Source organism: Dermacentor silvarum, chromosome 1 (genome assembly GCF_013339745.2).
Source record: "Dermacentor silvarum isolate Dsil-2018 chromosome 1, BIME_Dsil_1.4, whole genome shotgun sequence".
NCBI classification, from domain to species: domain Eukaryota; kingdom Metazoa; phylum Arthropoda; class Arachnida; order Ixodida; family Ixodidae; genus Dermacentor; species Dermacentor silvarum.
The window spans coordinates 123,458,616-123,470,977 of NC_051154.1; the positions used below are offsets into that span (position 1 = coordinate 123,458,616).

The 12,362-nt window shown below is 44.6% G+C and overlaps 1 protein-coding gene across 1 annotated transcript in view; it reads left to right on the forward strand.

The window, feature by feature from the left end:
* Positions 1-12,362, forward strand: part of LOC119435972 (pyruvate dehydrogenase phosphatase regulatory subunit, mitochondrial-like) — a 59,793-nt gene that overhangs the window by 19,434 nt on the left and 27,997 nt on the right. Inside the window, exons 7-10 of the mRNA XM_037702692.2 lie at positions 4,234-4,355; positions 6,030-6,144; positions 6,370-6,522; positions 10,806-10,930. Coding sequence (XP_037558620.1) covers positions 4,234-4,355; positions 6,030-6,144; positions 6,370-6,522; positions 10,806-10,930 — 515 coding nt within the window. The remainder of the gene's footprint in view (positions 1-4,233; positions 4,356-6,029; positions 6,145-6,369; positions 6,523-10,805; positions 10,931-12,362) is intronic.

A 12,362-nucleotide genomic window follows, 5' to 3' on the forward strand; every position in this document is an offset into this window, starting at 1 on the left:
AGAGGCAGGCATGCACTGTGCTTGATTTCTGGGTGCATCACTTTGTTTTGTTGTTAAATGACAAAGCTCTTAGTTTCCACCTTGAAGTGCAACATTTACTTTTATTTACTGTATGTTGCGAATCTTTGGCAGTAGACACCATGGACTCTCGTATTTGATTAACTCATGCAGAAGGAAACAAGCTTAGGAGAGGCCCTGATGTTACTTAAGCCTGATGTGAATACTCTGCCAGCTTGGTGGGCTGCCTTCTTCTTTTTTTTACTGCCCTTTCTGTCATGCCCTTACCCAGAGGCCTACTAGCTGGGCTCACCAGCTGGGCCCGCCGGCATTGCGCTGTCACGCTGTGCCCACAGAGGTCATGCTGGTGTTGCGTCAGGCCTCTTTCAGTGGTAGATGAGGCATTAAAGCTAAAGTTTTGCTAACATGGGCTGTGCAATGGCAGCTTTGCATGGAAGTCACACACTCAGATGGTCTTGGGTACAGTGCAAGCACAGATGTGCCAATGACTACACAAAGTTTGTCAGTGGAGCCTGCATACACTCACCATGCACAGCAAGGCAAGATGTCCAAGACATGGCTGCTATGATGACATCGATGTTGGGACCACCAATTCCAGTGCTTCTATCTGAAAAAGACACATGCTTTTTGCCACTTTTTTTTTTTAACACAGCCAGGCCTCTCCTAAGTTTTGCTTTCTTCGTAAAGTTGTCTGTGCACCACTATTAAAAAAATATATTTATTTTTGAGTTTCATTTTAACTGAAGTACATGTTTGAAATTCAGTCACAAGGCTACATTTTCCTCGGTCAGGTTCAGCTAAAGAATATTGCAATACTTTATCTCAGGTTCTTTAGTGGTCTAAACAAGCACTTTGTACTAACTCAACTGCTGCTTGTTCAAACCCTAGAGTTTCTCACTATAACACCTAGAGGGTAAACTGGCGCCACCGTCTATGCGAGTTTCTTAAAGGGCTGCCGTGCCCTCATGGGAATGACGGGATATGTGTCTGCGAGGCTTGTGTTGGCTTGTGTTGTACGAGGCTTCGTCTAAAACGTGGATATGGCTACACAAATAACGCGTGCTTAAAATAAAATCTACATAAAAGGCTTTCATTCACCCATATTACATCTCTCAATAAAGTTCACTCACCTACAATGCAGCATCAAGCGAAGAAAAGTAAAAACAGACGACAAGTTGTTCCAAAGTGAGCGAGAATCTTGTCGTCTGCCCTCCAACTTTAGCGGCCAGCTGATGCTTTTTACGTTTCATAGAATTGTGCATCCAATAGTATGTCCTCAAAATTAAACAAAACATGTTTTTGTGTAATAATAAAGATAAAGCAGTTTTTTATGTGCTGTTTTAGCAGGAAATTAATCCTTGTGACAGACGGAACGGTGCTAGCCAGGCGCGTCTTCAAGGCGTTCGGGCTCTCCAAGAACGACGCCAATCCGAATCCACAATATACCGGCATTCCCATGAATACCACAGCGCAGCAGCGCCGCATTTCCCTCTAGGTTTTATAGTGTGAAACTCTATGGTTCAAACATCTGCCACGATCACTCCGTAACTGTCATTCAGCTGCTGAGCACGAGGTCATGGGTTCGATTCCCAAACATGGCAGCTGCATTCCAATGGGGACAGGATGCAAAAGCGCTCATGTAGATTTAGGTGCACATTTAAGAACCCCAGGTGGTTGAAATTAATCTCTAGTCCCCCCACTATGGTGTCTCTCATAGCCTGTGTGTTGCTTTGGTACCATGGCCTGATTTTTATGTGATTTGTTTGGACAGGTCATTATATACATTATTTTTATTCTTGCATAGCAGTAAACATGCAGAAGAAAGCAGGAGCAGGAGATATATGCATTCATGGGGAGCAATCTCTCAACGCCAATTCTCCTGTGGTACACTTGTATACTGAGTTAACAAACACTATTATTCCAAATGTTTGCATGCAGTTCGGGGAAAAGAGCAGTGATGATCTTGCAAGTTTTAGTCCAACCTTTTTTTATATTAACCCCTTGATTGAGGAATTGTTAACTCAAGAACGACTGTGCCTTGGGGAGCTTTTTTTTTCTCAAAATTTTGGTTTAAACAAGAAAAATGTTTCTTACAAAACTTTGATATACAACAAATAATTAGTTATTTACATCCTGTTACACTCCTTTTCACTTCAGAAGCTCGTTTTCATGGGAAAGATCTTAAAGCACAGTGCAGCACGCAGGGCAACATCAAAGTCCATCCCAGGACTTCCTTGAAAAACAAACCGAGTTCTTGTGACTGCATGGTCATGCCATTCATTGGAATTCATAGGTGTTGTGATTGGCTCTTCCAAGTCGTTTTCATCCTCTGTGTCGTTACTTTCACTGTCAGAGTCACTGTCAAGCTCAAACACGTATTCATTGTCAGAGTCGTCTCTCTGCTCCTGCAATATCCAATTTCACTGTCAGTTAAAGATTTTCACCTTTTTAGCGGGATCTACGTTGGGAAGTTTGGCAGAATTCACGCCAAAATCAAGAGTTGGCACGGCCAGAAAGTTGCGCATCTCGGGACGTATTCTGTGACGATCACTGTGGCCAATGCCTGTGTTATTGTCGCATTTCAATGACAACAACATGTAAAAAAGCTTGTCTTGTCACATTTCAGAGGTAAGAGTGATGGAGAAATAAATGCACAAGTTGTAATTGTAATAGTATTGCACATCCATGTTTCTGAGGCCTGCTGCCATTATATTTTTAGGAAATTTCTTGTGAAATTACCTACACTTTATCAGACAACAGTTTGAAAGTTTCTTTTTTTGTCCAGGCCTATGTACCTAATGTTCTGTATTGTGGGGTCTCACACGTGCTCTTGGGACAAAGGAACTACAACACAGTAGTGTAAACAATCAAAAGGGCATTTATTGCACCTTTCATACACTAATACACACTAGCCGAATTACAACCAATAGAACATTCACACGGGCGCGCGACAAATCAAGGAAGTCCGACTCACCGCAACCCGATAGCGATCGAATACGTTTGCCCCATGCTATGACACCATCGCCTAGTCGTTCACATGTACAGTCACGCGAACGGTGGCGCGCTCGAACGATCCGTGTTCGTCTATACCGGTGTCCTGCTCTTGGCCTCGCGCGACGGTCCCTCGAAGCGGGCCGGCGCACGCGCGAAGCGTCCATGCGTGTTGGCCGCCGATCCCAAGCCAAAGAGAAAGCGCCCTCCACATTTCTCTCCCAAGTCACCCCGCCATTCGGTGGCATTAGCATCGCGACACTTGCGCCATCTCTCGCAACGCGCCGCAACCACTACGACCACCGCCAGCACTTAGCCACGTGGTGAAGCCGGACCACAGGAAACATGCGGGGAAAACAACATCAGGGGACGCGTGAGAGTCGCGCATCCCCACAGTTGAAAAGTTCAAACACGCTACAGCAACCGTCGCCTTGCTCAAGAAAGCATGCCGCCGACGCTATCGATCAAAATCCACGCTAGAAATACGCTTCGGTTCAAACAAAGGTTGTCTCGAACCGAGCAAAACTCAAAATTATCGTCCGATGTCCCAAGAGGTCCACGTTAGGCAGCCAGATGTGGGGTCTCACACGTGTTCTTGGGACAAAGGAACGACAACACAGTAGTGCAAACAAACAAAGGGGCATTTATTGCACCTTACATACACTAACACACACTAGCCGAATTACTATGCATAAAACATTCACATGGGCGCGCGACAAATCAAGGAAGTCTGACTCACCGCGACCAGATAGCGAGCGAATATGTTCGCCCCATGCTATGACACCATCGCCTATTCGTTCACGTGTACGGTCACGCGAACGATAGCGCGTTCGAACGGTCCGTGTTCGTCCATACCGGTGCCCCACTCCTAGCCACGCGAGTCGGTCTCGCAAAGCGTGGATCGGCGCACGCGCGGGACGTCCGCATCGCACACCGACCCCAACCCGAAGAGGAACCGCGTTCTACCTTTTGCGCCCGTCTAACCCCCCTGCTGTCAGGTGGCGTGAGCAGCGAAACACTAGTGCCATCTCTCGGAATACGCTGCAACTCCGCTGCCGTAAAGCTACGCGGCGAAGCCGGATTACAGGAGCCATGCGGGGAAAACAACATCAGGGGACGCGTGAGAGTATTTATTGGGCATTATGTTTTGTCCTGAAAATGTGACGCAGATACACATTCAAGACAAATGTTCAGTGGCAATGCATGTGCTGTTTGTGAATTCAGGAGCAACATACATTGAGGACTGCCATGTGAACCGTGTTGTCGGCGACCAGGGGATTGTGGTTCAAGCTGAAACAGAACTGGGAAGCATCAGCTGCGAGTATTTCATCCTTGCTGGTGGCATGGTGAGTGGTTTTTATTTCACGGGCTGCTTGCTGTTTTATAGACATTGGCTTCAATGGTGAGAGTTCTGAGAAAGATCGAAGTTTGAGAAAACTAGGCACTTTTGTTCCTCTACAACGAGACCTGAACGGTGCCACTTTTTTGTGTACCTAGAAATTCACTGAGGGGAATTTTTAGTTGGAACGAAGTGTATGTTTTTCAAATACTCATAGTTCCTTTTTTCATTGAAAAAAAGGGTGAAAAAGTTGTAGAGAATTTGTGTACACATATAACGCTTGTTTCTCGGAAGGCAGTGCATTTACTTTTTGTGAAAAGCCTTCTCCTCCACTGAATTACAGTTTATATTATATCGAACTGTGTTATATACAGTTTGAAGGCTTAGTATTTTGAAAGCACAACAAATAATGAACGACATCATGTTTTAATGTAATCAATTCAATACATGCACCAAGGGCAGTATAGCTTCAGTCTTGAAGCAGAGCTCCTAGTTACATCATGGAAATCACTGGATGGGGGTCATGTGGTCTCATGAACCACTCACACATTGGTCTGCAAACCCAGCGCACTAGTCGCTATCTAAACCTTGTCTGTGTTGACAAAAGCTAGGTGAACACCAGCGCATCGGCCATTCTTTCCTCGTTCACTCTGCCCGTCTCCACATTTGACATGGAATAACTCTGGCCCTCTGGTACTGCATCTCTGGGAATGTAGAGCGTCCTTCTCACCTTCTGTACCTTATTATCCTATGGACTGTCTGATATCTTGAACTTACAGCTACATGGTCATGGTGCAGCCCTTGACTGCTGCAATCAGTTTGTTATACCACCTGACAACCACTACCAATTTCTGTGATGTAATGTGTGGCACGCTTCATGCCCAAAGCTGGCTGCATTGCATTTGGCCCATGTTTCAAACTGGCCACTTTAAAGCTGATGTAAATAATGCTTTCTTGTGCCCTCAACGAATTTGAGCTACATAATCTAATTAACAATTAGACAGCTACCCAGGACTTGCATGCTCTGACATATACAGTTAAACCTGCTTATAACGAACCTCCATATAACGAATTCCTGGATATAACGAAGTTCTTCTATTCCCCGCCCTTACTTCATAGAAGCACATGTATTTGAGACCTCTACGTAACGAAGTGGCAGCGGGAGACCCCCTCAAAATAAAAAATTTTCCCCGCCGACAACCTAGAAATTTCGCCCCAAATTTTGTCATTTTTGTGCGAGCAGCAACCGGAAGCACCTTCTCCACCGCGACGGAATGCGAAGCGGCGGCGGCGCACTTGGTGCGCTCGAATTCACGGCGACTGTGAGGCGAGAGTGAGCGCACGTGTGCGTGCGTGAGAGCGTGCGCGAGGCGGGCCTGCAGTTGTATTTCTGTATGAAAGCGTGAGGTGCGCGGTACTGTAAAGGTTTTTTTCCCCTCTCTTTTGGTTATGGAAAACGGGTGCGCGTTACAATCGAGGGTGCGTTAGAATTGAGTAAATACGGTAAGCGTTTCTTTTTCGAATTTTCGTGCTGGGCCTGCATATAACGAAATCCTTTTTATAATGAAGTTTTTCGGGAATTTGTCAATTTCGTTATATCCAGGTTTAACTGTAGTATCTTTATTTATTGTACTTGGTATAATGCATAGTGCATGAAATTATTCTGAATGCTTCTTTTCAGTGGTCTAGAGAGCTTGGGCAAAGAAGTCACCCCAAATTTATGGTTCCAATTCATGCTGCCAAGCATTCATTTGCAATCACTAGAGCTTTGGACCAACCAAGTGATTTCCTTCCAAGTGAGATGGTTTTTTTTTATAGTAAATTTACTGTAGCGTATACAGATTTATTGCAAAAGTTAACTTATGTTCTATGAATTCAAAATGAATAAATGTTTCCTGATTGTTATTTGGATCAGTGTAGTGCAGTACCATTTCTGCAGCTTAGGATTTCTCAGTCTAAAATTCTAGTGAGCTTTTTAGTATAAGATGTTTTATGTCCTTTTATGTTCTTTCTGCCTACAGTTGTGTGGGACTATGATGGTCGTGTCTACTGTAGAACCTTTGGGGATGGCTTCTTGCTTGGTGGATTTGAGGAGACAGCCAAGCCCGTCTTCCATTACGATGTCCCTGATCGTTTCGAATTTGTGCGCCTACCACCAGACTATGTTCAATTTCGTAAGTTCTGGCTCTCCTCAGGTACACTGAAAACTGGGACATTGTTCATTTAGACAATATGTTGTTCATTTGAACAACATATTTACTGTGATATTTACACATGTTTACTGTGATTATCAAGTTTTAAAACTTCTTTGATACCTGAGATGCTGCATTATGGAAAAAACTGTGGCAGGACCCATCTCACAATGACTGTCGATGACAATGTGTTAGCATTGAATCAATATTGCAACACGACATATGGCCACTGTCGAAACAAGTTACGTATGAGGCGTCCACTGAAGCAGGACTCCTTTTTCGTGCTTCCCTAAGCACTCTCGGTGCCATCTAGCGCCGCCGCCACCAAGACTGTGTGTGGCCTCTGAGATGCATGGCACCGGTGCGTGTGAACGCTAAAATGCGTCCTGCAACAACCAGGTTCCTCTCTCTCGAGCTTCTTTTGGGACACGCTGCGCCATCTAGTGACGTTTTCTCTTTTCTTTCTGGGGTTTTATGTGCCAAAACCAGTTTTAATTATGAGGCACGCTGTAGTGGAGGGCTTCGGATTAATTTTGACCATCTGGAGTTCAATAATGTGTATTACAACGCAAGCACACGGGCGTTTTTGCGTTTAACCTCCATCGAAATGCGGCTGCCGCGGCCGGGATTCTATCCCGCGACCTCGTGCTCAGCAGCGCAATGCCTTAGCTAACTGAGCCACCGCGGCGGGTGATTACCAAGAAGTTTGCGTGTGGCTTTCGAGACGAGAAGTGCAGCTTGCCGGTGCCTGCAAACGCTGAGAATTGTTCCCTCGCTTGCTGCACACTCAGTGGCACATACTCAGTCACCCAAGTTAGCGAGAGGTTCATTGAAGAGCGTCACATACACAGTGCATTCATGGTGCAGCCATAACTAAAGCGTTGACGTGAAAGGCATTCATCGAAAAGAGACGCATACCCAGTGCATTTGCGGTGCAGCCTGCTAATGCGTTGGGTTGCTGTACTTGAGGAATCATTGTGACGTGGGTTCGATTCTGCTCAGCATCAAAGAAATTTAAGGGATGTTTCTGGTCATTTTAGAGTGGCATATTTCCAGTGGCTCATACCTAGTTACCCAACTTGGCGTCAAAGGTGTTCATTGAAGAGCGGCACACACCTACTGGCACATACCCAGTGACCCAAGATGGCATCAAAGAAGTTCATTGAAGACCAGCACAGACCGAGTGGCACATGACCAGTGTTCCAAGTTGGCATCAAAGAGTTTCTTGTAGCAGCAGTGCCTACCCAGCCCGAATCTACAGTGAGAAAAATACAAAGAAAACAACTACAAAGAAAAATTGTATGACTATTCTGCAGTGTTAGTGTTAAAAGTGCTTATCAGCACAATTAATATTTACTAACAGTTCATTCAGGCCATTTATTCCAAGTCATCGGGAATGCAAAATCTTGTGTGAGGATAACTTTTAAAGAATGCGCCATATTTGATTTAAGCGAAATATTTGGCCTGTTGAAAGTGTGCGCTGTCGTTTGTGTCACAATGGAACACAGTACAACAATATAGCCACATGTGTGCTGTAAAATATGACTTATGAGCAATATTGCAAATATTTTAAATTTTGATTACAAATTGAATAGTCTTTGTGATTTGATTTGTATTCGATTCAAGAATTCACTATTCAAGGTTGTTGAATATTTGTTTTCTTCTAAATACTATAAGGGAAAACAACAGTGGTTGTAGTTTACAAGGAGAAAGACCAATGCAAGGGGAGGCACTTCCCAATGATTATGCTGCAGGATAACTGCGGTTGTTGCACAGATGAACCAGTTACTAAGGGAACGCATGGAGGAGATAACATCTACGCAATAGTTTCCAGTCATGAGCATTCTTCGCCTTAGGCAACCTACAAATTTTTGTCTCGATTTATACAAAGCAATTTATTATTTGGCCAGTCTCACCATGTTCAAATTCCTTGAAAATGATGTGTGGTACCGTAGTGTTGCCCTTAGCTCCTTCAACAAGCACTGCACACTACTACCTGCATCTGGTGACATGCTGTTTCTATTTTGTTTTGCTTCATTGCTGTCAGTGTCATGGTGCATCAGGTACGATCACTTCTCTTTTTTTTTTCTCATTTACAAGCTTCTCAGTTGACCTGGCTTCCAGTCGTTAACAGCATTAAATGTGTCAAATAATGTAAGCAAGCCATCTTTTGCCAGACTCCACACGACCATTATATTTTGATTTGAGAAATTGTAAATATTGTATAGTCAGTTTGATAGCTAAAGTTTGGTTTTCTTGTATATTCGTATTTGAAAATTTTTCTATTAGTACTTAGCTACTAAAAAAATTGCAATTGAAGGCCAAACTTTTTGTTCACAGCTTTCATTGTGTAGAAACAAAGAATTTCTGGCATTACTCTTGCAATCTGCATTGCCTCCTGCCAGTTAGGCAGGAGGATATTGCCCCCACCTCACCCCAAACTGAAACGTTGCCAGGCAGTCGTCTGGCGACAACTGCAGACACACAACTTCCCCAGTCCGGTGCGATTGCAGCACATTTTCTCCACGCAATACCCGAGTGCTATTTGCAAGTTATGTCAGGCAACTAGAGTGACACTCTCACACATGTTGTGGGAGTGTCCTGTTATAGCAGCGAAAATGGCAGTAGCTCCGGAGGCTCTTGCGTCGAAGTGGGCCGCCGCTCTGCGCAGCTCCAACATCAAGACACAAGAGTGGGCAGTCCAGCGGGCCCGGGAGGCAGCGACGAGGCAAGGCCTCGAAGTCCCCTCATGGGAGACCTGAGCCCGGGTCATTAAACTTCGCCGGATTTGAATAAAGTTGTTTCCATCCATCCATTGTCACCGCTGCTATGGCCAGAGACCTGAAAAAAAGAATTGATGGTGGGAGGAAAGGGAGAGACAAACAGGATAAGATTGACAAAAGCTAGTGACCATACTTAGCTCTCAGCATACCAACCAGTGTTGCACTTGTTCATTGACTTGCTGTGGTGGCCTTGTCGCTGTGGCATTGAGCTGCTGGGCATGAGTTCACAGGTTTGAATCCCAGCCACAATGGCAGCATTTCGATGGAGGCGGAATGTTAAAACATTGGTGTACCATGCTTTTGGTACACGTTAAAAACCCCAGATGGTCAAAATTAATCCGGAGCTCCCACTAAGGCATTTATCATAGTCCACTGTGCAGCTTCACGACGTTAAACCCCAAACTTAACATTACACTTGGTCATTGGCGTCAGTAAGCTACAAAGAAATATGATAAAAACAATAGTACAAGGTACTAGTACCACCACTGCAGAGGCTGAAATATTAGTGGGCTTTCTATAGTGTGTGAGAAGAGGTACAAACAAACTGGCTGTACCTTGGCTGAAAGCTTCGCAGAAAATTTTATGGTGCAGTTGCTATTGTCCCACATATTTACATAATTGATCTCGCTTCCCGTGCCTTTGATGAGTTGCATATTTGTTATTCCAACCTGAGGAATCTACTTCAGTATGTATGCTTTTCTTATATCCTATTTTAATTACATTGTCTTGTTTATTTAACTTCACTCTCCTCTTCTCTATGTCTTTGCCCTCTATCTTTTTTCCACAGCCACTGGACAGTTCAAGTGTCCACTGAAAAGTGAAACAGTTACGATGCCTGCACCCCTTACTTTCCTCCCCACTCCCTTTTAATTTTTCTCTGTACAATATATTACTACTATATTACTACTACTACTTAGCCTAACCAAATTTAACCTGCCGCGGTGGCTCAGTTAGCTAAGGCATTGCGCTGCTGAGCACGAGGTCGCGGGATAGAATCCCGGCCGCGGCGGCCGCATTTCGATGGAGGCGAAATGCAAAAACGCCTGTGTGCTTGCGTTGTAGTGCACGTTAAAGAACCCCAGGTGGTCAAAATTAATCCGGAGCCCTCCACTACGGTGTGCCTCATAATCAGAACTGGTTTTGGCACGTAAAACCCCAGAAACAAGAAGAACCAAATTTATTTCCCTAATGTCCTTATGTATGTCAGTGACGATGCCAATGGCCATGGTTCTTTAAAAAAAATGTCTTGCTTAAGACAGTGTAGGAGTAGGTTTAATCCCAAAATTTATTGCGAGACAGAAATTGCAGCTGCAGCTTCACTGATTCCTTCCAGTTCCTTCCTTTGACCTGCTTTGTGTGTTCATATTAAAACACGTGGTTTCAACAATGTAAAGCTTCATAATTTATTACAGAATTAGAGTGGTATTTGGCATAAATCTGATTGTTTTGTCACTGACACATTCCATTCCATTAATGTTTCAGAGAGCATCTACAGCCAGTTCCAGCACCGCTTTCCAAGACTTCAGCACTTAGAGCTTGCTGAGTTGGTGACTGCACCAGAGACTTTTACACCTGATAATCAGTGTATATTAGGGGAAACCTCAGAGGTGAGAAAATGACATTATAATATAGCTATAATTATTTAAACAATGTTGTATTCTTTGATTTGTGTAAATGTACTTTCTTTGTCGAAATTTTTAACTTGCAGTATAGAATAATTTATTTTTCAATGAGCACTTCATATAATCAGCTTTCAAATGCTCCTTTAGTTGCATTCTGTCAAGTTTTTTAGGTTGCTTCAGTTTATCTTCAGCAGGTGAAGTAGGTCAAGATTGGTGAGTCATAAACTGCAGCGGTGGTGAAATGGTAGAATGTTCTTGTATGCGGGAAGTACTGTGTTCGAATTCTGTTGCTGCTGGAGACCCACCTGCTCTTTTGTAATTGATAAAGATGTACCCCTACCTGGTGCTTGGCTGTTTATATGGGTTCTCATCTCAAAAGGGGGCCCTATAGAGATTTGCGAGGGTCTCTGGGCATCCCTTGTCCCCACCACAGCTTTGATGAAACAGTCGAGCATCCGCTGCTGCTTTGGAGGCAGGCGAGTGCTGCCTCCGGGTACCTACCGCTAAAATAGGCACAAGCGCGCTTCCATCCTGGTGCTCGGCAACCACGGGAGTTCCAGAAACTTCAAAGGACACCCACTATGCGGAGTTGGCGGCATGGGACCACCAGTCTCCTTTTTTTTGGAAATTGTTAGGTGTTTTGTTTTCTTGGTTCTTGCACAGAAAGCATAGCAGTCTGTACGAGCAATGCACCCCTGGAGAGCTGGACGCCTTGGCCGCTGGGCTGCTTGTACCAGTCTTATAAACTGGTGGATGTGCGATATTGGGGATCGAATTGTGCACCTCCTGCAGCCGAGCCGGGCGTCCTGCCCACTGGGCCACTGGGCCATGCTAGGGCTGGCATTTAAGCAGGACCTGGCGTCATCAGTCTATTGTGACGTCATGACACAGAGCAAAATTTGCTGACATCATGTGGCAGTAAGGCTAGGTCTAGCGGCCAGCGTCATCTTCATCGGCCGCCTTTTATTTATGGCGCGCTCAGGTGCATGGGCATGGGCATGCGCGTGTGCTTCATTCCTCGTGCTGCGCGCTGCGAGGTTACAAAAAGAGAAGAATAAAATATAGTCTCTTCTGCTCCTGCCATCGGCCTGAACGGTTCCCTGTTCTTTCGCTCGCCGACTCATGCGTTGTTATAGTAGACCTAACCTCGGTTCCTATACTAGGTATGATGGTGCTGCTCGTAAAAGAATAAGCAAGACCACTATACATTTCTTTTGGCTGCATTTTCATTCTGGCAGCCTCAGCAGTCTCAGGAACTGGGTGAGCTAGTGTGTATCTTGACATCATTACACATCTATCTCCTGAGTACTAAATATGAAACTGGCGTGTAGAAACAAGTTGTATAGTAAATTATAGAGAGCATTCTGGCACTTCCCAGTATTTTATCTAGGGTTTAGAGAGCTTTGACATTCATTTA